The sequence below is a fragment of the Oncorhynchus mykiss genome, chromosome 1, assembly GCF_013265735.2.
Source record: "Oncorhynchus mykiss isolate Arlee chromosome 1, USDA_OmykA_1.1, whole genome shotgun sequence".
NCBI lineage: Eukaryota > Metazoa > Chordata > Actinopteri > Salmoniformes > Salmonidae > Oncorhynchus > Oncorhynchus mykiss.
Window position 1 is genome coordinate 28,601,371 of NC_048565.1, and position 27,911 is coordinate 28,629,281.

General features: G+C 42.6%; 1 protein-coding gene across 3 annotated transcripts in view; it reads right to left on the reverse strand.

The window, feature by feature from the left end:
* The window catches only part of necab2 (N-terminal EF-hand calcium binding protein 2), a 126,297-nt gene that overhangs the window by 66,214 nt on the left and 32,172 nt on the right, over positions 1-27,911 (reverse strand). For all 3 annotated transcript variants that reach the window (XM_036975166.1, XM_036975159.1, XM_036975172.1), the window contains 3 exons: positions 6,380-6,488; positions 3,856-3,881; positions 3,064-3,161 (listed from right to left, as the gene is read on the reverse strand). In XM_036975166.1, coding sequence (XP_036831061.1) covers positions 3,064-3,161; positions 3,856-3,881; positions 6,380-6,488 — 233 coding nt within the window. The remainder of the gene's footprint in view (positions 1-3,063; positions 3,162-3,855; positions 3,882-6,379; positions 6,489-27,911) is intronic.

Here is a 27,911-nt window from a genome sequence, read left to right on the forward strand (position 1 = left end):
AATGGCTGCGATAGGAGAAAACTGAGGATGGATCAACAATATAGTAGTTACTCCACAATACTAACCTAAATGACAGAGTGAAAAGAAGGAAGCTTGTACAGAATACAAATATTCCAAAACATGCATCCTGTTTGCAGTAAGGCACTAAACTACAAAAACTGTGGCAAAGAAATGTACTTTGTCCTGAATACAAAGCGTTATGTTTGGGGCAAATCCAACACAACACATCACTGAGTACCGCTCTTCATATTTTCAAGCATGGTGGTAGGTGGTAGCTGCATCATGTTATGGGTATACTTGTTTATGGGTGTGCATATTTTCGGCAAGGACTAGGACGTTTTTCTAGGATAAAAATAAAAGGAAAAGAGCTAAGGACTGTCAAAATCCTTATTTTCGGCAAGGACTAGGACGTTTTTCTAGGATAAAAATAAAAGGAAAAGAGCTAAGTACTGGCAAAATCCTAGATTTCCAAAATCCTGCTTTCCAACAGACACTGGAAGACAAATTCACCTTTCAGCAGGACAATAACCTAAAACACAAGGCCAAATGTACACTTAGTGTAGAAAACGTTAGGTACACCTTAATATTCAGTTGCACCCCCTTTTGCTCTCGGAACAGCCTCAATTCGTCGGAACATGGACTCTACAAGGTTTCAAGCGTTCCACAGGGATGCTGGCCCATGTTGAGTCCAATGCTTCCCAAGGTTGTGTCAAGTTGTTTGGATGTATTTTGGGTTGTGGACCATTTTTGATACACACTGGAAACTGTTCAGTGTAATAAATAAAAAAACAGCAGCGTTGCAGTTCTTGACACACTCAAACCGGTGAGCCTGGCACATACTACCATACCTCGTTCAAAGGCACTTAAATCTTGTTCCTTTCCCATTCACCCTATTTTTTTAAGTTGATTTAACCTTTATTTAAATAGGCAAGTCAATTAAGAACACATTCTTATTTACAATGACGGTCTACCCTGGCCAAACCCGGACGACGCTGGGCCAATTGTGCGCTGTCCTATGGGACTCCCAATCACGGACAGATGTGATACAACCTGGATGGCACACATACACAATCCATGTCACAATTGTCTCAAGGTTTCGAAATCCTTAATTTTCACTGATTGAAGTGGATTTAACAAGTGACAACAATAAAGTATCATAGCTTTCACCTGGGTTCACCTGGTCAGTCTATGTCATGGAAAGAGCAGGTGTTCCTAAGGTTTTGTACATTCACTGGAGTTACTTACCAAGACGACATTGAAAGTTCCCGAGTGGCCTAGTTACAACTAACTTGACACAGCTTGAAGAATTAAAAAAATAACGTGCAAATATTGTACAATCCAGTTGTGCAAAGCTCTTAGAGGCTTACCTAGAAAGACTCACAGCTGTAATTGCTACCAAAGGCCATTCTAACATGTATTGACTCAGAGGTGTGAATAGATATGTAAAAGAGATATTTCTGCATTTCATTTTCAATCAATTTGACAAAATGTCTAAAAACATGTTCAAATCCCTGAGCTGACAAGGTACAAATCTGTCATTCTGCTCCTGAACAAGGCAGTTAACCCACTGTTCCTAGGCAGTCATTGAAAATAAGAATTTGATCTTAAATGACTTGCCTAGTTAAATAAAGGTAAAAATATATATATATATATTGAATTCAGGCAGTAACACAACAAAGTGGGTATGAATACACAATAAGGGGAATGAATACTTTCTTAAGGCACTGTATTTGCAAAGAGAATCCATGTGTTTGCAGGAAATGCAGAAGTATTTAATTTTTTCGCTATTATGCAGCTTGTCATAAGGAATACAAACTTAAAATCACTGATTATCATGACAATTTAGCCCAGAGGGTGAAACTCCCAGACAGCAGTTGTGAGTAGCTTGATTTTTCATTCCATATTCTCCATTTTACCTGTCCTGTTTTATGATATATTGTTTGATACAGCATTTAATGTTGATATGTCATCTTCACATTGAAGTACATGTTTTTATTTGGTTGAGTGCCAGGTTAGGCTATTTGATCTGAGAAACGTGCATGATGTAACATGTGTCTCATGACAGGCTACAGAAAACGCCACATACCCATTCTACCATAGGCTATAGGATACGTGATTTATGTTCGATAATTTTTTGACGAAACAATGATGGAACGCTGCAGCGGTGTGTCTCTCCAACAGCACCCTGGAGAGAAGCACTGGGCATGGACATGCTAAATATTTTGCGCCCCTGCCTTTGACAAAGTGGGCACTGCTTGTCACGGGGTGGTATCAACGCTCACCTAAATAGCCCATATGCCACTGGGTGAGAGAGATTGTCATTGTTTTTTGGGAAGAATTATGTGAGGTGTTGTCTTGGTCAGTTTAGCTTGGAATTTGCTGCCCTCGTCAATCTGCCGCACTAGGCGGTTGCCTAATCCTGCCTAATGGGCGGGCTGGCCCTGTAGCTTGGCTCCATTAATTACAAGGACTGTAAACTGCACAGTATGCCCTGGAGAAAGAGGGCAGTGGTGAGAGCTGATACATAAAACAGCAGTTGTTCATTATAATGAGGAGAGGTAACTAGCTGCTGGCTTTGCGTCGCTGGATGCCCTGGAGCTCAGAGCTACAGAGTAGAATCATTAGGTTGAACCCAGACACAATGTTAATTAGAAGCCAGGAACAAACAGAATATGGTAGTGAAGCTCTGAAACGACAGGCTATATATAGCCCCTATCTGAGCTGCTGCCACACTAACACATTAGTTTACCACACACATCTACTGTAACTCCCAGTCCTATCTGCAGCACATGGGCTTAACTTTAGATTACTGGTGGAAAGAGGAGCTTTCAGCCCCCTATTGCTAGTATTTGTCTATAAGAACGAACATCCTCATCTTAAGTAGGCTCAGCTCCAAAGAAAAGTTTTCTGGTGTTGGATGAGGTGAGTCCCCACCTTGCTATGTAAACCACATTGAAAAGACATGCAAATGAATAATACATATAGTAGTACAGACAGGACAAACAAGCAAGACAGACATGCCTACACACATCTAATAGCGTAGCATACCGGGTTGACACTCACCTTCTTGGTGAAGTCCATGGCTCTGAGGATGGACAGGTTGAGAGTCTCCAGGGAGGCCAGTACACCCTCATAGTCACCCATGTGTTTGACAAAGTAGTCTGGAAGGACAGGGGAAAAGACAGAGGTAAGAGGGGTACACACTAGAGCCCGACCGAAATATCGGTTTACCGATATTATTGGCTGACATTGGCCTTTTACTGCTATATCGGTATCAGATGGTAATTCCACAATAGCCGGTATTCAATAAAAATGATGAAAAAAGGCAATCTCAATCTTATCTGAACACTTGCTGCAGTTCTCATGATGTGTCATTATTGTCACAATGTATGAAATCAACATTTGAAGCATAGTTATTGGACAATTGCTTTTTTGGATGAGAATTTATGAGAATTCAGTGTGGGAAAATTACATTTTTTAATTTCCCCAATCTAAAATAGTATATCGGCAGATTTATCGGTAAATTGTGTCCCCCCAAAAATCGGAATCATATCGGACCCCAAAAAACATATAGGTTGGGCTCTAGTACACACAAATACAAATGCATACAGGCACACACACACTTAGGAGACTACCAACTAGCTACGTGATTAATCAAGTCTTCGTTTGAATACTACAAAATCAGATATTCTACTGGGAAGTTTGGGATTATTGTGAAGCCAGAAAACTATACATGGCATATTGACTTCACAGATTGATTTGGTCATACATTCACATATACAATACATCCAAAGACACACACAAACACAAGTAAAGCTCACAAATACACACACAGATTAATCTGTTAATACTTACCACAGAGTTCCTTAGTGTCAACATTACTAACACACCACAGGTTAGTTAGGAGCAGCATAGGGAGAGAGAGAGAGAGAGAGGGAAAAGGCAGTGGGAGAATGTGGTAAGAAACAGGCAAGGCTGGCATGCAACACAACATGATCTATAACCATCTATATCTATATTGCTCCATCAGGGGGGAGCAGCAGGTCCACAATAATTTGACAAAACCCTAACCTAAATCTGTTCTCATGAATTCAGCTTCAGGTTATTAAATCTTTATTCGTTTTGTATCTTATTATTCTTTGGCATAGAATATGCTGCTATAAATCACTGATAAAAAAATCTCTACAAAGGCGCAGTGTAGGAACCAGATTGATGAGGAGCAGGAATAAGGAGAACAGTTCATCTTTGCTTGCTGTGGTCTGGGCAGTCGATAAATCAGATTGGCATTAAATATTGTTAGGTTCTTATTTTTCAGAGTAAATAACTCACGGACACTAGAGAAGCTTAACCAAGTTTAATTATTCCCAAAGGGTCGACACAGCTGTATTCAGACATCACATTTCACACAAGCACTGATATTTAACCCTTTCTCCTCGGCTGAGTCTCCTCCTCCACACTGAACAGCCAATGCATCTCCGTTGCTAGACAGAACCTTAGTGATATCTGTTCTTCCTCACTTCATCTGACCTGACCTCTACCCCAAAGTGCTCACTCCTCCCCAACTCAAGGCTGTCATGGTTATTGATACCAGACTGTGTCTCTTCTCTTCCCAGAGGATCCCTGGTGGCTAACAATCACATATCCTGACATAATGTAAACGTTATACATCACCCTCTGTCCCTCAGTGACATTGTTTGTTTCTAAGATCTCCACCCGTCTCCCCTACACATTCCAAAGACATCTGACTCCTACAGATAACCATTAACTTCTGATGTAATAACCATTCACTATCATCCCTCAGATACCATACTTCTGATCTATCATCTCTCTAGTATAGCAATGTTCAAAGTTGACCCAGAATCCAACAATATCAAATGCTTACATTGTAATTTAACGTTTTAAACAGGCCAATCAATTATCTCCCAATAGTAACTGGTTATACTTCTGAGTAACGAAGGGAAAGAAAATCTTCAGATAAAATCGAAATATATATGACATAAAAAGCATTTATTTATGATTAAAGAGAAATTGAGTGGAACGATCTTTTTTTCAATCAATATTCTAAAGAGAGAACGCATTTAGTGTCTGAAAATAACAAGGCTGATGACATGGACGGTCAGGAGTACTGTAAAATGCCAGCCGGAAGGACAGTGAAAGAAGGTGAAAGAGAAAAAGGAAGGAGGGAGGAGATAAGAGGATGAGACCACAGGTAACACAGGAACTGGAGGACTGTCCTTACTCTGCAATTCTTTCATCATCCTCTCTCTCTCTCTTCCCTGGTGTTTCATCTTTCTCTTCATCATTCTCTTTTTCACTTTCTAATCTAGAGGTGTCATCAACAAAGGCCTGTCAGCTAAAGGTCACACCAAAATCATATCAAAAGATCTTGAAAAGGTGGATATGACATTTATGAGTACAGATAAATTGTATACTTTGCAAGCAAACATATACACACACACTCTCAGACCAGTGACATTTTCCCCTAAATGTAACACACTTTATTAGAACAGTCCTGATCATAACTAGAAAGCAGATTATGATCTACATATTGAAGATAATATAGATAGATAACACATACTATTTGAGATAGATCATATAAAAACATAGTGCATACTGTCTGACATGCTCTAGGGTTATTCAAAGGGTTCTCCTATGGGGACAGCCAAAGAACCCTTTTAGGTTCTAGATAGCACCTTTGTTTCTAAGAGTGACCCCATCCACCCAATTCCACCCTACTACTGTCATCCCTGTCCTATTCCTTTTTCCCTCTCATCTCCTCTCCTCTCTGTTCCCTCCCCTCCTCCCTTCTGCTCCTTGCTAAGGCATTGTTCACGGCTGGCTGTGCTGGTTCATTATTTAATGAGAGGGAAGCGCTAGACCTGGCAAACAGGGACTTGAGCTCAGCAGCTGCACTCGTCTCCTCCCTTTTACATAATTCAATCTGAAATGTGATTAAAGACAATGCACACAGTGGAGCAGCATACCCTCCTGAGGCAGCCTGACACTGAGCGGGGGAGAAATGTGGCAAAATACACACAGGCAGGGCTGGCCTACTAAACAGTACTGCATATATAATATATACACACCCCGGTAGGATAGATCCATTTGCTCACATATGCAGACACAAACACACACGCACGCACACATGCACACATGCACACATGCACATCCTCTTTAGCCCCTATGTTAGTGAATAGGCTCCTGGCATGAAAAGAGGGACATGAAGGTCCTGGGATGTCTCAGCTATGGACAAAAGTAGACCGAAACTAGAGGATGACTTGTGATCGTTTCATATATCTCAATGCTATCTCCTCCCTGCACTCCAGACCCAAATGGGCCGGTCAATACCTCTGCTTCAGCAGTGTGATGATGCTCTCACCTTGTGTTATCTGAGTCAATGGAGTGAAACAGATTCTCCAGCTCCTCCTCATTCAGCGTTCCGTCTGAGAAGAACGCCTGGAACTCGTCCAGAGACAGCTTCCCATCATCTGCAGGAGAAGAGGAGAGGTGGAGACATCCATCAGGTTAACAGCGGATATAAACCATGCAGCTACACACCATGATCACCGTCATTACCACTAGGCTCATTGTGATAATATGTATACACACAGTGATCAATGAACATGGTCTTTATCATGATATCATCATCGCCATTATCACCGGAATCATTACCAACAATGTCATAATAGCCATAATCATCATCGCCATAATAATGATAATCATCATCATCGTCATCTTCCTCCTCCGCATCGTGATATATCACAATCACCCTGCAGTCTTCCATCAATTCTGAACCATTATAGATTATGGTAAAGAATTTACACAATGCTCTGGGCATTTGCAAGCTGTAAGATCAACAAAGTGAAAATCATTTGAGAGGCCACCACTTGCAGAGCTTTTGTTACAGACCGGTCAGCTCTCTGCGGATCAGTAATTATTGATTCCAGAATGATGTACAGTACTACTACAAGGCTTGAACAGGTATCTGGACCTGGAGAGAGCTGGCTCCTGATCCATCAGGCTCCCACTGAGCCAATCAGTGAGAGGCCCTGCACCCAAGATCAGAACTAGAATTAGACTAAGACCCCAGAACCAGGCCAGGTCCTAGCCCTCAAACTTAGCCCTCGGGCCTAGCCACAGGAACCAGACTCCAGGCCCAGCCCAAGGAACCAGACTCCAGGCCCATCCCCAGGAACCAGACTCCAGGCCCAGCCCCAGCCAGGAGGACTCCAGTCAGCATTATTAGGACTACAGGAGTCTGTGGAGCCATGCTGTGGCCGGGCGCACCACGTCCTTGAAGCTGTTCAACTGGACTTTTGGCTATTGGAGCCATTGTAGGCTCTAATCTCCAGTGTAAGAAAATGACTAGCGTGCAAGCCAAAATAAAGAGAGTGGTTTTCGTTATTGCCACCTAACAGAACTATTGGGACATTGAAATGGAAAAGCTTTTGAACCTGGTCCTTTGAATTAAAACTGGCCCTCATTCTTGGCTGCAGCAGCACATTCCTCTCTCTCTTTCTCCCTCCATCTCCCTCTTATCATCTCTTTATTTCTGCCCTCCTCTCTATCCTATTGATATCCCTCCCCTGTTCTTTCTCTTCTCTCTACCTTCATCATTGCTCTTTCTGTCCCCCTCTCTCTCCTCTCCTCTCTCCACTGTCACTGTCATTTATCTCTTATTTGCGCCTGAGAGACAGGCATAGGCACTTAAGAGCTGAGTGAACTGCTGGAACAGAGGAGAAACATCTTTCTACTAGACACAGGCTCATCTCCACCTCTCTTCTGTGTCCCCCTGTCTCACCCTGTTTCCATATGAGGCAGTAGAGTCTCAGAACAGCACAACTGTACCAGCAGTTAATTAAACACTGACCCACTTTTACCGCAGTACTCCCACTAAGGAATACCATGCGCATGAAGAAGAACGCCAGCCCAGCCCTATCTTCTCCAAATTAGAGTGTGCTGGAGGATATGGCCACTACTGCAGCTCAGTTGGTACAGTGGGATATGGGCTGGACATCAGGTTCTGATGTGGGCAGATCTCTGGTTCCAGTGTTATCTCTGTTCACCAACGGGAAAGGGAATAACATTCTCTGTGTTCCAGGCTGATAGGTGGACTATAACTCATACAGTATGCAAGCATCAGGATCTGATAAAGACATAGTATAAACCCCAAACTGCATGAAAAGCTCTGCTGGGATGGTCACATTTTTCCGATAGAGTTCAGATTAGATTCAAAGCAATGAAAAGACCTCATATCCAGTGGTGTTATTTTGTAATCAAATGTGATGTGCGTGTGGGGAAGAAGTGTGGGGAGTTAGTGAGGACAGACAGGGGTACATCAGACAGATGGGAACGGTTCTGCTAATGTGTCTGAGTGGGCAGACGCAATACGGATGATACTATGCAGACCTCGCTGCTACAGATAAAAGGGATGCAATTAGCACTTTTACTTCCAGCAGGGCTCTCACATCCTGCACTCTTCTAAGAATAAGAACAGACATAGACTCTGTATTTCATTTCTATCCTTTATCATATAATTGTTGGGGTGCTGGGCTTCCCGGTTGTCATGGCAACCAGACTCCATGTGCATCTCTCCCCTTTTCCTCTATTCGCCATCTTCCTCATTTCTAATGACCCAATCCAGGAAAAGGGTGTAGAGACCCATTTCCAGTGACCCATCTTTTCTCTCTTTACAATTCCTTTTTTAGTCCTAGACTAATAAAGGACCTTTTTACAGATTTTATCTCCTGCCTGAGATGGTCTGTGCCATCAATTCAGAACAGGAGAATAGCCCCCTGCCGTGCAAGATTACCACACACAGGAATATCTTCCTCTGATGGATTGATGGGACATTTCATTAGAGACAAAGCTGTGGTTGGGAGTGTCTGAAAGTGAAGGTGTGTGTGTGTGTGTGTGTGTGTGTGTGTGTGTGTGTGTGTGTGTGTGTGTGTGTGTGTGTGTGTGTGTGTGTGTGTGTGTGTGTGTGACAGATGAATCAACGGTAGCTAAGATGGGGAGAGGTCTGGCTGCTCTGCTTTCTTGACATCACAATCAACAAAACAAGTCCTACAGGTTTTATCACACCTGGACTACTGCCCAGTTATATGGTGAAGTGCCACAAAGCAAGACATCGGCAAATTACAGTCAGAACAGGGCAGCACGGCTGGCCCTTAAATGTACACCGAGGGCTAATATCAATAACACGCATGTCAATCTCTCCTGGCTCAAAGAAGAGAAGAGAGTGACTGCATCACTACTTGTCTTTGTGAGAGGTGTTGACATGTTGAAAGCAGCAAGCTGTCTGTTCAAACGACTAGCACACAGCTCAGACACCCGTACCTTACCCCACAAGAGCTGACACCAGGGGTCTCTTCACAGTCCGGAAAGGACTCTGGGAAATGCACAGTGCTACATAGAGCCACGACTACACGGAACTCTTCCACATGAAGTAACTTGAAGTTACTCTTCCACATGAAGTAACAGAGAGAGGGAGAGAGAGAGCGAGAGAGAAAGAGAGAAAGAGTCTGAAAATGATAGCGTGTGCACGCACAACGAGGACCGGCCCCACACAGAGCCAGGTTCGGTCCCAGAGACCTGTTTTGTCTGATGAATGAGGAACACAAGTGGCTCTCACAAGGCTGTCAGCTTTCCTTATTGCCGTCCATCAAATCAGCACAGCCAAACCTGCACTGTCTGCCACGATAAAGAAATACACCAAACTCCTCGCAGGACAGATGCTCATCAACAGATGTTACCACATAAAATAATTTAGCGTAGGGGCGTGAAGCATACATCAACATACTGTATCATTAGTTTTATTAGGTGTTGATACTGCAGACTCCTACAGTACAGAGCTTGGTAGAGACAGCGATTGAGTTATCTATAGTATAAGTCCCTTGTCTCCTCTGAGTGGCTACCATCTGTCATGATGGGAACAGGGGGGAGCGCAACCCTCATTACTGCATCCCATCCCTACCCTGCATCATTATGATCAGCAGCGTCACTGACAGGATCAATTCATTAACAATAACCCAATATTATTCAGATGTAATCTACACTAGCCCTACTACATGTTCTCAGAGTGGCCTGGATGAGGCTGTGGTGAACGGATTAAACTGAACACTTCTGAACAGTAGCACACAGCACAGGCAACCTGCCAATAGAAGCTGAGCACACACAGCTCTCCTAACCAATCGGATCCTAAAATACTTACTAAGAAGTCAAACCAATCAATTCGCAACATACAAAATCAGTCACCCCCAAAATCATAACAAAGGACACTGTGCTCAGACTTCCAATGGGAAATTTAACATGATCAAAGACAATAACTTAACTTACCTTAACTTACCTCATTTGCACTCACTGTATATAGACTTTTTGTTTTCTTTTGTTCTACTGTATTATTGACTGTGTGTTTAGTTTATTCCATGTGTAACTCTGTGTTGTTGTATGTGTCGAATTGCTACTCTTTATCTTGGCTAGGTCGCAGTTGCAAATGAGAACTTGTTCTCAACTAGCCTACCTGGTTAAATAAAGGTGAAATAAAAAAATTAAATAAAAATAATCCAGTACATTAAGGCTTTTTATGGACATATGATGGGTGAAGAAGCTTTAATAAATGATCACCATTTCCTCTTATTCAGCGGCTAAGAGCTGATTCAAATGGCACAGACTTTCATGTATTCATCATCAATCAAGTAGATCAACAAGAGTCACTGCCCAGTACAAATTGTGCATGTGTGCACGCGCACAGCGTATGTGTGTATGTGCATGCAAATATCCATAATGCTGTTTTAAGTAATTATGCTTTATAGTCAAAAATAGCAATGTGTCAAGTTGATGAAGATTCATACAGCGATGGGAGAAAGACTCTGATGGTTCCTAACACCACTCACTCATCAATCTACACACAATACCCCATAATGACAAAGTAAAAACAGGTTTTAAAATGTTTTCCTCCAGATGTGACGTTTGGCATTCAGGCCAAAGAGTTCGATCTTGGTTTCATCAGACCAGAGAATCTTGTTTTTCATGGTATGAGAGACTTTTAGGTGCCTTTTGGAAAACTTCAAGCGGGCTGTCATGTGCCTTTTACTGAGGAGTGGCTTCAGTCTGGCTTCCACTCTACCATAAAGGCCTGATTGGTGCAGTGCTGCAGAGATTGTTGTCCTTCTGGAAGGTTCTCCCATCTCCACAGAGGAACTCTGGAGCTCTGTCAGAGTGACCATCGGGTTCTTGGTCACCTCCCTGACCAAGGCCCTTCTCCCCCGATTGCTCAGTTTGACCGGGCAGCCAGCTCTAGGAAGAGTCTTGGTGGTTCCAAACTTCTTCCATTTAAGAATGATGGAAGCCACTGTGTTCTTGAGGATCTTCAATGCTGCACAACGCATCACCGGGGGCAAACTACCTTCCCTCCAGGACACCTACACCACCCGATGTCACAGGAAGGCCATAAAGATCATCAAGGACAAAAACCACCCAAGCCACTGCCTGTTCACCCCGCTATCATCCAGAAGGCGAGGTCAGTACAGGTGCATCAAAGCAGGGGCAGAGAGACTGAAAAACAGCTTCTATCTCAAGGCCATCAGACTGTTAAACAGCCACTACTAACATTGAGTGGCTGCTGCCATACATGTAAAAAATGTATCACTAGCCACTTTAAACAATGCCACTTAATATAATGTTTACATACCCTACATTACTCATCTCATATGTATATACTGTACTCGATACCATCTACTGCATCTTGCCTATGCCGTTCTGTACCATCACTCATTCATATATCTTTATGTACATATTCTTCATCCCTTTACACTTGTGTGTATAAGGTAGCTGTTGTGAAATTGTTAGGTTAGATTACTCGTTGGTTATTACTGCATTGTTGGAACTAGAAGCACAAGCATTTCGCTACACTTGCATTAACATCTGCTAACCATGTGTATGTGACCAATAAAATTTGATTTGATTTGATTTGCTGCAGAAATGTTTTGGTACCCTTCCGCAGATCTGTTCCTCGACACAATCCTTTCTCAGAGCTCCACGGACAATTCCTTCGACCTCATGGCTTGGTTTTTGTTCTGACATAGACTGACAACTGTGGGACCTTATATAGACAGGTGTATGCCTTTCCAAATCATGTCTAATCAATTGAATTTACCACAGGTGGACTCCAATCAATCAATGTCAAGGATGATCAATGGAAACAGGATGCCCCTGAGCTCAATTTCGAGTCTCCTAGCAAAAGGTCTAAATACTTACTGTATGTAAATAAGGTACTTCTGTTTTGAATTTTCTATAACTGAGCAACAACAAAAAAATAATGTGTTGTGTTTTGTCATTATGGGGTTTTATGTGTAGATTGATGAGGATTTTCTTTTAAGTTTATCCATTTTAGAATAAGGTTGTGACATCTCAAAATGTGGAAAAAGTCAAGGGGTCTGAATGTACTGTATGTTGAGTAATTATGTTATATATTTAATAATATAATATAGAATGTTGAGGGCACAAAGGAGGTCGTATGGTGGTAGTTTTGCTGCATTATGGTCGTTTGCTGTTAAAAAAACATATTTCACAACCAGAAGGTTTTTTTCCTCGGCAGGTTAAATTAAGTCTCTAAATGGCCTTTAGAATTGGCAATATGGAGGCATCTAATATTGTACTATAAATGACACTTGGAAGTTGGAACATTACAGACCAAGGAGGTGGTAAAAGACAGAAAAAGAAGAAAGGAGGAGGGGGGTGTAAATGGAGAGAATTTGAATAGCCCATCAATACACTGGACTGTAGACAATAATAACATCCCACGTTCTACTCCCACTCACTCAGAGGAGCACTAATCTAATAAGACACTTTTATTTCCTCAGAGGATGAAACATTTTCAATTATTTTTTGGTTCATGCTGTGCGGTGAAAATCCTTAGTCTGTGAAGCAGTGAAAGCATTTGAATACATTGGACTGGACATGCACTTTGAAACCAACAGACATGAAGAAAAATCCCTGGAAGGAACCATTTAATTAAACCAGGCTACTGTTCAATGGCAGGTCTTCCATGAGGTAAGGGGAAGGATTGTTACACGGTTAATGAACATTCTGAATAAAACAATGTAGGATGTGCTACTCAATCAGCAGATACAAACCTCTATGGAGATATAATACACATGAGATAAGGCCAGGATCTGACCTTGGATTGGATTTTCATTTCATTAAAGCATTCAGCCATCTGGAGATACAGTATGCAATTTTAGAGGGATGAATGTGACACCATGGTAACAGCGAGCTGAATGGCCTCATGGGAGAAGAAGGATTCCAGAGTGCTGTAACTAGGGGCAACTGGGCACTGGGAGGTTGGTGGGGAGTGGACATTCTAATAAAGTCAATTGAAAAGTTTCAAAGCTCTTCTACAAGCTGTCACTTCACCCTCAGACCTCACACAGTGTTCTTACTGCAATCCTCGATATGAGATTGACATCTTCAACAACCAGGGTCAGACTACTTTCTTGTTATCACTGTTGCATCATGCACTGTACTGTGCCAGTTTAAATTCTAAACTCTTCATAGTCAGAGAGAAAAATAAGTCTGAGAAAGCAGCCGAGGCAACACAACATATACAGTGCCTTGCGAAAGTATTCGGCCCCCTTGAACTTTGCGAGCTTTTGCCACATTTCAGGCTTCAAACATAAAGATATAAAACTGTATTTTTTTGTGAAGAATCAACAACAAGTGGGACACAATCATGAAATGGAACGACATTTATTGGATATTTCAAACTTTTTTAACAAATCAAAAACTGAAAAATTGGGCGTGCAAAATTATTCAGCCCCCTTAAGTTAATACTTTGTAGCGCCACCTTTTGCTGCAATTACAGCTGTAAGTCGCTTGGGGTATGTCTCTATCAGTTTTGCACATCGAGAGACTGACATTTTTTCCCATTCCTCCTTGCAAAACAGCTTGAGCTCAGTGAGGTTGGACGGAGAGCATTTGTGAACAGCAGTTTTCAGTTCTTTCCACATATTCTCGATTGGATTCAGGTCTGGACTTTGGCTTGGTCATTCTAACCTGGATATGTTTATTTTTGAACCATTCCATTGTAGATTTTGCTTTATGTTTTGGATCATTGTCTTGTTGGAAGACAAATCTCTGTCCCAGTCTCAGGTCTTTTGCAGACTCCATCAGGTTTTCTTCCAGAATGGTCCTGTATCTGGCTCCATCCATCTTCCCATCAATTTTAACCATCTTCCCTGTCCCTGCTGAAGAAAAGCAGGCCCAAACCATGATGCTGCCACCACCATGTTTGACAGTGGGGATGGTGTGTTCAGGGTGATGAGCTGTGTTGCTTTTACGCCAAACATAACGTTTTGCATTGTTGCCAAAAAGTTCCATTTTGGTTTCATCTGACCAGAGCACCTTCTTCCACATGTTTGGTGTGTCTCCCAGGTGGCTTGTGGCAAACTTTAAACAACACTTTTTATGGATATCTTTAAGAAATGGCTTTCTTCTTGCCACTCTTCCATAAAGGCCAGATTTGTGCAATATACGACTGATTGTTGTCCTATGGACAGAGTCTCCCACCTCAGCTGTAGATCTCTGCAGTTCATCCAGAGTGATCATGGGCCTCTTGGCTGCATCTCTGATCAGTCTTCTCCTTGTATGAGCTGAAAGTTTAGAGGGATGGCCAGGTCTTGGTAGATTTGCAGTGGTCTGATACTCCTTCTATTTCAATATTATCGCTTGCACAGTGCTCCTTGGGATGTTTAAAGCTTGGGAAATCTTTTTGTATCCAAATCCGGCTTTAAACTTCTTCACAACAGTATCTCGGACCTGCCTGGTGAGTTCCTTGTTCTTCATGATGCTCTCTGCGCTTTTAACGGACCTCTGAGACTATCACAGTGCAGGTGCATTTATACGGAGACTTGATTACACACAGGTGGATTGTATTTATCATCATTAGTCATTTAGGTCAACATTGGATCATTCAGAGATCCTCACTGAACTTCTGGAGAGAGTTTGCTGCACTGAAAGTAAAGGGGTTGAATAATTTTGCACGGCCAATTTTTCAGTTTTTGATTTGTTAAAAAAGTTTGAAATATCCAATAAATGTCGTTCCACTTCATGATTGTGTCCCACTTGTTGTTGATTCTTCACAAAAAAATACAGTTTTATATCTTTATGTTTGAAGCCTGAAATGTGGCAAAAGGTCGCAAAGTTCAAGGGGGGCGAATACTTTCGCAAGGCACTGTACAGTACAAAATTGGCAATGACAATAGTCTGTGGATAACGTGCTACAGACATAAAGTATGTTTACCCCCTTCCACCACCATAATTGGCAATTCTGTGCCAATGCTGTTGACAACCCTCCCCGTGCCTCCCTCTGCCATTTTGTTGGCTGAAACTATACACCCTACTTGACCACTAGATGCACTTGGAATAAAGCGGGGAGTCCCCTCAAAGTCATTGTCTAGAGCAGGTGTTCTGACACTTTTTCAGCTCGAGACCCAAATGAGAAATTCACCATCCTCCTCCAAATGAAGAAGAAATTGTGCGTGATTATAGATATAGTCTCGTAACCCATGACCCAGGGCCCACTTTGGGTCCCGACCCATAGTTTATGAAACCCTGGACTAGAGAAAGGGTACAGCTGCTGCAATGAGTTCTTTCAACTGCCACTGCTGTACTCCTGTCTCCTGTAGATGTCAAGGCAATTATCGTTTGTTAGGTCAAGGTCTCTACATGCCGGGGGGGCATCATTTGGAGGGACAAAAGTCTCCTTCAGTGATAAAAGTTGCTCCTGAACAACAGTGGTCATGGCCATGGGAGAAAAAGAGAGAGAGGAAGAGGTGGAGGGCTGTTTTTCCTCTAAGGCTCGAACTATGATATTTTTTTTTACCATTCTCAAAGGTCCGCCCCCCTTTCGGAAAAGCTGACCACGACTCCATTTTGTTGATCCCTGCCTACAGACAGAAACTAAAACAAGAGGCTCCCACGCTGAGGTCTGTCCAACGCTGGTCCGACCAAGCTGACTCCACACTCCAAGACTGCTTCCATCACGTGGACTGGGAGATGTTTCGTATTGCGTCAGATAACAACATTGACGAATACGCTGATTCGGTGTGCGAGTTCATTAGAACGTGCGTTGAAGATGTCGTTCCCATAGCAACGATTAAAACATTCCCTAACCAGAAACCGTGGATTGATGGCAGCATTCGTGTGAAACTGAAAGCGCGAACCACTGCTTTTAATCAGGGCAAGGTGTCTGGTAACATGACCGAATACAAACAGTGCAGCTATTCCCTCCGCAAGGCTATCAAACAAGCTAAGCGCCAGTACAGAGACAAAGTAGAATCTCAATTCAACGGCTCAGACACAAGAGGCATGTGGCAGGGTCTACAGTCAATCACGGACTACAGGAAGAAATCCAGCCCAGTCACGGACCAGGATGTCTTGCTCCCAGGCAGACTAAATAACTTTTTTGCCCGCTTTGAGGACAATACAGTGCCACTGACACGGCCTGCAACGAAAACATGCGGTCTTTCCTTCACTGCAGCCGAGGTGAGTAAGACATTTAAACGTGTTAACCCTCGCAAGGCTGCAGGCCCAGACGGCATCCCCAGCCGCACCCTCAGAGCATGCGCAGACCAGCTGGCCGGTGTGTTTACGGACATATTCAATCAATCCCTATACCAGTCTGCTGTTCCCACATGCTTCAAGAGGGCCACCATTGTTCCTGTTCCCAAGAAAGCTAAGGTAACTGAGCTAAATGACTACCGCCCCGTAGCACTCACATCCGTCATCATGAAGTGCTTTGAGAGACTAGTCAAGGACCATATCACCTCCACCCTACCTGACACCCTAGACCCACTCCAATTTGCTTACCGCCCAAATAGGTCCACAGACGATGCAATCTCAACCACACTGCACACTGCCCTAACCCATCTGGACAAGAGGAATACCTATGTGAGAATGCTGTTCATCGACTACAGCTCGGCATTCAACACCATAGTACCCTCCAAGCTCGTCATCAAGCTCGAGACCCTGGGTCTCGAACCCGCCCTGTGCAACTGGGTACTGGACTTCCTGACGGGCCGCCCCCAGGTGGTGAGGGTAGGCAACAACATCTCCTCCCCGCTGATCCTCAACACTGGGGCCCCACAAGGGTGCGTTCTGAGCCCTCTCCTGTACTCCCTGTTCACCCACGACTGCGTGGCCACGCACGCCTCCAACTCAATCATCAAGTTTGCGGACGACACAACAGTGGTAGGCTTGATTACCAACAACGACGAGACGGCCTACAGGGAGGAGGTGAGGGCCCTCGGAGTGTGGTGTCAGGAAAATAACCTCACACTCAACGTCAACAAAACTAAGGAGATGATTGTGGACTTCAGGAAACAGCAGAGGGAACACCCCCCTATCCACATCGATGGAACAGTAGTGGAGAGGGTAGCAAGTTTTAAGTTCCTCGGCATACACATCACAGACAAACTGAATTGGTCCACTCACACAGACAGCATCGTGAAGAAGGCGCAGCAGCGCCTCTTCAACCTCAGGAGGCTGAAGAAATTCGGCTTGTCACCAAAAGCACTCACAAACTTCTACAGATGCACAATCGAGAGCATCCTGGCGGGCTGTATCACCGCCTGGTATGGCAACTGCACCACCCTCAACCGTAAGGCTCTCCAGAGGGTAGTGAGGTCTGCACAACGCATCACCGGGGGCAAACTACCTGCCCTCCAGGACACCTACACCACCCGATGTCACAGGAAGGCCATAAAGATCATCAAGGACATCAACCACCCGAGCCACTGCCTGTTCACCCCGCTATCATCCAGAAGGCGAGGTCAGTACAGGTGCATCAAAGCTGGGGCCGAGAGACTGAAAAACAGCTTCTATCTCAAGGCCATCAGACTGTTAAACAGCCACCACTAACACTGAGTGGCTGCTGCCAACACACTGACACTGACTCAACTCCAGCCACTTTAATAATGGGAATTGATGGGAAATGATGTAAATATATCACTAGCCACTTTAAACAATGCTACCTTATATAATGTTACTTACCCTACATTATTCATCTCATATGCATACGTATATACTGTACTCTATATCATCGACGGTATCCTTATGTAATACATGTATCACTAGCCACTTTATACTATGCCACTTTGTTTACATACTCATCTCATTTGTACATACTGTACTCGATACCATCTACTGTATCTTGCCTATGCTGCTCTGTACATCACTCATTCATATATCCTTATGTACATATTCTTTATCCCCTTACACTGTGTACAAGACAGTAGTTTTGGAATTGTTAGTTAGATCACTTGTTATTACTGCATTGTTGGAACTAGAAGCACAAGCATTTCGCTACACTCGCATTAACATCTGCTAACCATGTGTATGTGACAAATAAAATTTGATTTGATTTTGATTTGAATTTTGTAACATCACACAGAATTCTGAGACACACACACACACACACAATTTTGTGATATCACACAGAGTTCTGAGACACACACACACAAACAAACACACAGCAAGGCAGCCTGGTTAATTACCAGGCATCCAAATGTCATTTGGACAGAGACCCTGCTGAGCCCTAGCGCAGAGAAGCGCATCACATCCAGCCATCCCCCATGTCATGTGATTGACACCATCATGACCGCAGCTCATTAGTGAGAGCACAGAAAGGGCAGTCATTAACAGAAACACACAGATAGATTACCCTCAGGATGGTTTACATACCTCGCCAAGAACAAACAGAGATAAACTCAACACTCTGGCCACTTACCAGGCATGTCAATCATATTATTTATATTTCAAATCTTCCTTAATGTCATCATCTCATGTTAGCACTTCATTGACTGTCACCAGCCCCTGTGCTCTAAAATAAATGTGAAGGATAGTGAGAAAGAGCTGATGATGATGAAATTGCATGCACCCAAATCGACCAAGGCTGATTCTAACCGCCACCTTCAGTCTAACTCAGCCACCCTGTCGCCTCTCCTCTTCCATCCTGCTACCTGACACCCTTAGTGGATTTGGGTGCCTGCATGACTGTAAGCAGTGGTGTAAAGTACTTAAGTAGTACTTTCAAGTATTTTTACTTAAGTCATTTTTTGGAGGTATCTGTACTTTACTATTTATATTTTTTATCAACTTTTACTTTTACTTCACTACATTCCTAAATAAAATGATGTACTTTTTACTCCATACATTTTCCCTGACACCCAAAAGTACTCATTACATTTTGACAGGACAATTGTCCAATTCACACACTTATCAAGCGAACATGCCTGGTCATCCCTACTGCATCTGATTTGGCAGACTCACTAAACATACATGCTTCGTTTGTAAATGATGTCTGAGTGTTGGAGTGTGCCCCTGGCTATCCGTCAATAACAAAAAACAAGAAAATTGTGATGTCTGGTTTGAGTAATAAGGAATTTGAAATGATTTATACTTTTACATTTTTATACTTAAGCACATTTTAGTAATTCCATTTACTTTTGATACTTAGGTATTTTTAAAACCAAATACTTTTACTCAAGTAGTATTTTACTGGCTGACTTTCACTTTTACTTGAGTCATTTTCTATTAAGGTATCTTTACTTTTACTCAAGTATGACAATTTATTACTGTTTTCACCACTGACTGTAAGTCGCTTTGGATAAAAGTGTCTGCTAAATGGCATATATACTGTAATCTATGCCAGGACACACAGTGCAGTGCTGTAATCGTGTCGTATTGAGTGGTTTGTTTGTTCTGGTTAGTATGGTCAGAGAGACTATCTGTCTGTTTCTAAGAGGCTTTGAGCAGAAAGGTCCCATTGATGATTCACTCCTACACCTCACAGGAAATTGGATGGACAACTGGGATCTATTGCTTAATTTGAGTATGAAAGTAAAATATAATACTAATACTACAGGCAAGCACTTATTTTGCTGGTATGCATGTTCTTATGCATTGACAGTGTGCAGTCACTGTGTGTACTGTATATCTCAGACTGTGTTCAGCACAGTCCCCCCGCAGCAACAACCAAATGGCTTCAACAACAGTTTTGCTGAATCTCGTTATTTCATAACGTCTCCCCTGCTGGCAGTCCTCATTCTCTTCCAATTAAAAAAGCACATAATTAAATGGAGAATCGTGATCCTTGCTGTGAGCGATCGCTGGAGAGGAGTTTCGGATAGGGCGGTCTCTGCCCACTCCCTCCCCCAGGCTGCCAGTGACAGTACTGCCAGTAGGATGGCATATGATAGTGGTGTTAGGCTACGTAAATACTGTATATCCACCCTGCAGGAGGCAGAGGAAGACATTCTGAGATCACTGGTAAGACACAAGCATTTTACTGCGATATGAAAATGTCCTCAAGATACTATAAAAGGTTATATTCACATCAATGCATTTGAGATAAATTGCTCTGAGAATCTCAGTCACTTGTCTCAGTGGACACATACTACTATACTTGTGGATACTTATAGGGCTATACTATACACTGCCACATGTATACAACTCTCTTGCTACAGCTGGCAACCAAGCTTGCTACAGTAGGATGGTAGAGCTGAGAGAGAGAGGAGGTTGCCCTCTAGGTTACAGAGAGCTGGTAGTCCCATCGACCAAACTACCAGGTGTGAAACAGGGAAGGGACTCAGGGGGTATGCTAATTTGGTATAGATCTGGACCCTTTCTTTCTAAAATTATCTGCCGAAATTGTTGCCACCCCTATTACTAGCCTGTTCAACCTCTCTTTCGTGTCGTCTGAGATTCCCAAAGATTGGAAAGCAGCTGCGGTCATCCCCCTCTTCAAAGGGGGGGACACTCTTGACCCAAACTGCTACAGACCTATATCTATCCTACCATGTCTTTCTAAGGTCTTCGAAAGCCAAGTCAACAAACAGATTACCGACCATTTTGAATCTCACCATACCTTCTCTGCTATGCAATCTGGTTTCAGAGCTAGTCATGGGTGCACCTCAGCCACGCTCAAGGTCCTAAACGACATCTTAACCGCCATCGATAAGAAACATTACTGTGCAGCCGTATTCATTGATCTGGCCAAGGCTTTCGACTCTGTCAATCACCACATCCTCATCGGCAGACTCAACAGCCTTGGTTTCTCAAATGATTGCCTCGCCTGGTTCACCAACTACTTCTCTGATAGAGTTCAGTGTGTCAAATCGGAGGGTCTGTTGTCCGGACCTCTGGCAGTCTCTATGGGGGTGCCACAGGGTTCAATTCTTGGACCGACTCTCTTCTCTGTATACATCAATGAGGTCGCTCTTGCTGCTGGTGAGTCTCTGATCCACCTCTACGCAGACGACACCATTCTGTATACTTCCGGCCCTTCTTTGGACACTGTGTTAACAACCCTCCAGGCAAGCTTCAATGCCATACAACTCTCCTTCCGTGGCCTCCAATTGCTCTTAAATACAAGTAAAACTAAATGCATGCTCTTCAACCGATCGCTACCTGCACCTACCCGCCTGTCCAACATCACTACTCTGGACGGCTCTGACTTAGAATACGTGGACAACTACAAATACTTAGGTGTCTGGTTAGACTGTAAACTCTCCTTCCAGACCCATATCAAACATCTCCAATCCAAAGTTAAATCTAGAATTGGCTTCCTATTTCGCAACAAAGCATCCTTCACTCATGCTGCCAAACATACCCTTGTAAAACTGACCATCCTACCAATCCTCGACTTTGGCGATGTAATTTACAAAATAGCCTCCAATACCCTACTCAACAAATTGGATGCAGTCTATCACAGTGCAATCCGTTTTGTCACCAAAGCCCCATATACTACCCACCATTGCGACCTGTACGCTCTCGTTGGCTGGCCCTCGCTTCATACTCGTCGCCAAACCCACTGGCTCCATGTCATCTACAAGACCCTGCTAGGTAAAGTCCCCCCTTATCTCAGCTCGCTGGTCACCATAGCATCTCCCACCTGTAGCACACGCTCCAGCAGGTATATCTCTCTAGTCACCCCCAAAACCAATTCTTTATTTGGCCGCCTCTCTTTCCAGTTCTCTGCTGCCAATGACTGGAACGAACTACAAAAATCTCTGAAACTGGAAACACTTATCTCCCTCACTAGCTTTAAGCACCAACTGTCAGAGCAGCTCACAGATTACTGCACCTGTACATAGCCCACCTATAATTTAGCCCTATCAACTACCTCTTTCCCAACTGTATTTAATTTATTTATTTATTTTGCTCCTTTGCACCCCATTATTTTTATTTCTACTTTGCACATTCTTCCATTGCAAAACTACCATTCCAGTGTTTTACTTGCTATATTGTATTTACCTTGCCACCAAGGCCTTTTTTGCCTTTACCTCCCTTCTCACCTCATTTGCTCACATTGTATATAGACTTGTTTATACTTTATTATTGACTGTATGTTTGTTTTACTCCATGTGTAACTCTGTGTTGTTGTATCTGTCGAACTGCTTTGCTTTATCTTGGCCAGGTCGCAATTGTAAATGAGAACTTGTTCTCAACTTGCCTACCTGGTTAAATAAAGGTAAAATAAAAAAATAAATAAATAAATAAAAATTAATCAAAACAGGAACATTCTACATTTGGCTAGAAATTCAAAAGGAAATGATCCTAACAGAGAAAAATGTCCTCCTGTGTGCTACCTATATCCCCCCACTAGAATCCCCATATTTTAATGAAGACAGCTTCTCCATCCTGGAGGGGGAAATCAATCATTTCCAGGCCCAGGGACATGTACTAGTCTGTGGCAACCTAAATGCCAGAACCGGACAAGAACCTGACACCCTCAGCACACAGGGGGACAAAGACCTGCCTGGAGGTGACAGCATTCCTTCCCACATATGCCCCCCTAGGCACAACTATGACAACATAACCAACAAAAACGGGTCACAACTCCTGCAGCTCTGTCGCACGCTGGGTATGTACATAGTCAATGGTAGGCTTCGAGGGGACTCCTATGGTAGGTACACCTATAGCTCATCTCTTGGCAGTAGTACTGTAGACTACTTTATCACTGACCTCAACCCAGAGTCTCTCAGAGCGTTCACAGTCAGCCCACTGACACCCCTATCAGACCACAGCAAAATCACAGTCTACTTAAACAGAGCAATACTCAATCATGAGGCATCAAAGCCAAAGGAACTGAGTAACATTAAGAAATGCTATAGATGGAAGGAATGCAGTTTGGAAAGCTACCAAAAAACAATTAGGCAACAACAAATTCAATCCCTTTTAGACAATTTCCTGGGTAAAACGTTCCACTGTAATAGTGAAGGTGTAAACTTGGCAGTAGAAAATCTTAACAGTATATTTGACCTCTCAGCTTCCCTATCAAATCTAAAAATCTCAAATAGAAAACCGAAGAAAATGAAAAACAATGACAAATGGTTTGATGAAGAATGCAAAAATCTAAGAAAGAAATTGAGAAACCTGTCCAGCCAAAAACATAGAGACCCGGAAAACCTGTGTCTACGCCTTCACTATGGTGAATCACTAAAACAATACAGAAATACACTACGGAAAAAGAAGGAACAGCATGTCAGAAATCAGTTCAATGTAATTGAATCCATAGACTCTAACCACTTCTGGGAAAATTGGAAAACACTAAACAAACAACAACACGAAGAATTATCTATCCAAAATGGAGATGTATGGGTAAACCACTTCTCCAATCTTTTTGGCTCTATAACAAAGAATTACATGAAAACAAATACATGATCAAATACAGATCTTAGAATCAACTATTAAAGACTACCAGAACCCACTGGATTCTCCAATTACATTGAATGAGCTACAGGACAAAATAAAAACCCTCCAACCCAAAAAGGCCTGTGGTGTTGATGGTATCCTCAATGAAATGATCAAATATACAAACAACAAATTCCAATTGGCTATACTAAAACTCTTTAACATCATCCTTAGCTCTGGCATCTTCCCCAATATTTGGAACCAAGGACTGATCACCCCAATCCACAAAAGTGGAGACAAATTTGACCCCAATAACTACCATGGAATATGCGTCAACAGTAACCTTGGGAAAATCCTCTGCATTATCATTAACAGCAGACTCGTACACTTCCTCAATGAAAACAATGTACTGAGCAAATGTCAAATTGGCTTTTTACCAAATTACCGTACAACAGACCATGTATTCACCCTGCACACCCTAATTGACCACCAAACAAACCAAAACAAAGGCAAAGTTTTCTCATGCTTTGTTGATTTCAAAAAAGCCTTCAACTCAATTTGGCATGAGGGTCTGCTATACAAACTGATGGAAAGTGGTGTTGGGGGTAAAACATACGACATTATAAAATCCATGTACACAAACAACAAGTGTGCGGTTAAAATTGCCAAAAAACACACACATTTCTTCACACAGGGTCGTGGAGTTAGACAGGGATGCAGCTTAAGCCCCACCCTCTTCAACATATATATCAACGAATTGGCGCGGGCACTAGAAAAGTCTGCAGCACCCGGCCTCACCCTACTAGAATCCGAAGTCAAATGTCTGCTGTTTGCTGATGATCTGGTGCTTCTGTCACCAACCAAGGAGGGCCTACAGCAGCACCTAGATCTTATGCACAGATTCTGTCAGACCTGGGCCCTGACAGTAAATCTCAGTAAGACCAAAATAATGGTGTTCCAAAAAAGGTCCAGTCACCAGGACCACAAATACAAATTCCATCTAGACACTGTTGCCCTAGAGCACACAAAAAACTATACATACCTTGGCCTAAACATCAGTGCCACAGGTAACTTCCACAAAGCTGTGAACGATCTGAGAGACAAGGCAAGAAGGGCATTCTATGCCATCAAAAGGAACATAAATTTCAACATACCAATTAGGATTTGGCTAAAAATACTTGAATCAGTCATAGAGCCCATTGCCCTTTATGGTTGTGAGGTCTGGGGTCCGCTCACCAACCAAGACTTCACAAAATGGGACAAACACCAAATTGAGACTCTGCACGCAGAATTCTGCAAAAATATCCTCCGTGTACAACGTAGAACACCAAATAATGCATGCAGAGCAGAATTAGGCCGATACCCACTAATTATCAAAATCCAGAAAAGAGCCGTTCAATTCTATAACCACCTAAAAGGAAGCGATTCCCAAACCTTCCACAACAAAGCCATCACCTACAGAGAGATGAACCTGGAGAAGAGTCCCCTAAGCAAGCTGGTCCTGGGGCTCTGTTCACAAACACAAACACACCCTACAGAGCCCCAGGACAGCAGCACAATTAGACCCAACCAAATCATGAGAAAACAAAAAGATAATTACTTGACACATTGGAAAGAATTAACAAAAAAACAGAGCAAACTAGAATGCTATTTGGCCCTACACAGAGAGTACACAGCGGCAGAATACCTGACCACTGTGACTGACCCAAAATTAAGGAAAGCTTTGACTATGTACAGACTCAGTGAGCATAGCCTTGCTATTGAGAAAGGCCGCCGTAGGCAGACATGGCTCTCAAGAGAAGACAGGCTATGTGCTCACTGCCCACAAACTGAGGTGGAAACTGAGCTGCACTTCCTAACCTCCTGCCCAATGTATGACCATATTAGAGAGACATATTTCCCTCAGATTACACAGATCCACAAAGAATTCGAAAACAAATCAAATTTTGAAAAACTCCCATATCTACTGGGTGAAATTCCACAGTGTGCCATCACAGCAGCAAGATTTGTGACCTGTTGCCACGAGAAAAGGGCAACCAGTGAAGAACACACACCATTGTAAATACAACCCATATCTATGCTTATTTATTTTATCTTGGGTCCTTTACCATTTGTACATTGTTAAAACACTGTATATATATATAATATGACATTTGTAATGTCTTTATTGTTTTGAAACTTCTGTATGTGTGATGTTTACTGTTAATTTCTATTGTTTATTTCACTTTATATATTCACTTTATATATTATCTACCTCACTTGCTTTGGCAATGTTAACACATGTTTCCCATGCCAATAAAGCCCTTGAATTGAATTGAATTGAGAGAAAATAGCATTAGCTATGATGGTTGAGTAGCAAATTCCATGAACCTTACTGAAAGCCACAAGAGCAAACATTTAAAGAGGCAGGCCTAAATGTGCCACCTACAAAACAGCACACTTGAGAGAACATCCTTAATGTCTTTATTTTTATTTATTTATTTTTACCTTTCTTTAACTAGGCAAGTCAGTTAAGAACAAATTCTTATTTTCAATGACGGCCTAGGAACAGTGGGTTAACTGCCTGTTCAGGGGCAGAACGACAGATTTGTACCTTGTCAGCTTGGGGGTTTGAACTTGCAACCTTCCGGTTACTAGTCCAACGCTCTAACCACTAGGCTACAAGTCAAAAGTTTGGACACCAACTCATTTTTTTTATTTGACTATTTTCTACATTGTATAATAATAGTGAAGACATCAAAACTATGAAATAACACGTGGTATCATGAAGTAAGCAAAACAAGTGTTAAACAAATCAAAATATATTTTATATTTGAGATTCTTCAAAGTAACCACCCTTTGCCTTGATGACAGCTTTGCACACTCTTGGCATTCTCTCAACCAGCTTCATGAGGTAGTCACCTGGAATGCATTTCAATTAACAGGTGTGTCTTGTTAAAAGTTAATTTGTGGAATTTCTTTCCTTCTTAACTTTTTATGGCTGCAGGGGCAGTATTGAGTAGCTTGGATGAAAAGTTGCCCATTGTAAACGGCCAGCTCCTCAGTCTCAGTTGCTAATACAGTGCCTTGCGAAAGTATTCGGCCCCCTTGAACTTTGCCACATTTTGCCACATTTCAGGCTTCAAACATAAAGATATAAACTGTATTTTTTTGTGAAGAATCAACAACAAGTGGGACACAATCATGAAGTGGAACGACATTTATTGGATATTTCAAACTTTTTTAACAAATCAAAAACTGAAAAATTGGGCGTGCAAAATTATTCAGCCCCTTTGCTTTCAGTGCAGCAAACTCTCTCCAGAAGTTCAGTGAGGATCTCTGAATGATCCAATGTTGACCTAAATGACTAATGATGATAAATACAATCCACCTGTGTGTAATCAAGTCTCCGTATAAATGCACCTGCACTGTGATAGTCTCAGAGGTTCGTTAAAAGCGCAGAGAGCATCATGAAGAACAAGGAACACACCAGGCAGGTCCGAGATACTGTTGTGAAGAAGTTTAAAGCCGGATTTGGATACAAAAAGATTTCCCAAGCTTTAAACATCCCAAGGAGCACTGTGCAAGCGATAATATTGAAATAGAAGGAGTATCAGACCACTGCAAATCTACCAAGACCTGGCCGTCCCTCTAAACTTTCAGCTCATACAAGGAGAAGACTGATCAGAGATGCAGCCAAGAGGCCCATGATCACTCTGGATGAACTGCAGAGATCTACAGCTGAGGTGGGAGACTCTGTCCATAGGACAACAATCAGTCGTATATTGCACAAATCTGGCCTTTATGGAAGAGTGGCAAGAAGAAAGCCATTTCTTAAAGATATCCATAAAAAGTGTCGTTTAAAGTTTGCCACAAGCCACCTGGGAGACACACCAAACATGTGGAAGAAGGTGCTCTGGTCAGATGAAACCAAAATTGAACTTTTTGGCAACAATGCAAAACGTTATGTTTGGCGTAAAAGCAACACAGCTGAACACACCATCCCCACTGTCAAACATGGTGGTGGCAGCATCATGGTTTGGGCCTGCTTTTCTTCAGCAGGGACAGGGAAGATGGTTAAAATTGATGGGAAGATGGATGGAGCCAAATACAGGACCATTCTGGAAGAAAACCTGATGGAGTCTGCAAAAGACCTGAGACTGGGACGGAGATTTGTCTTCCAACAAGACAATGATCCAAAACATATAGCAAAATCTACAATGGAATGGTTCAAAAAT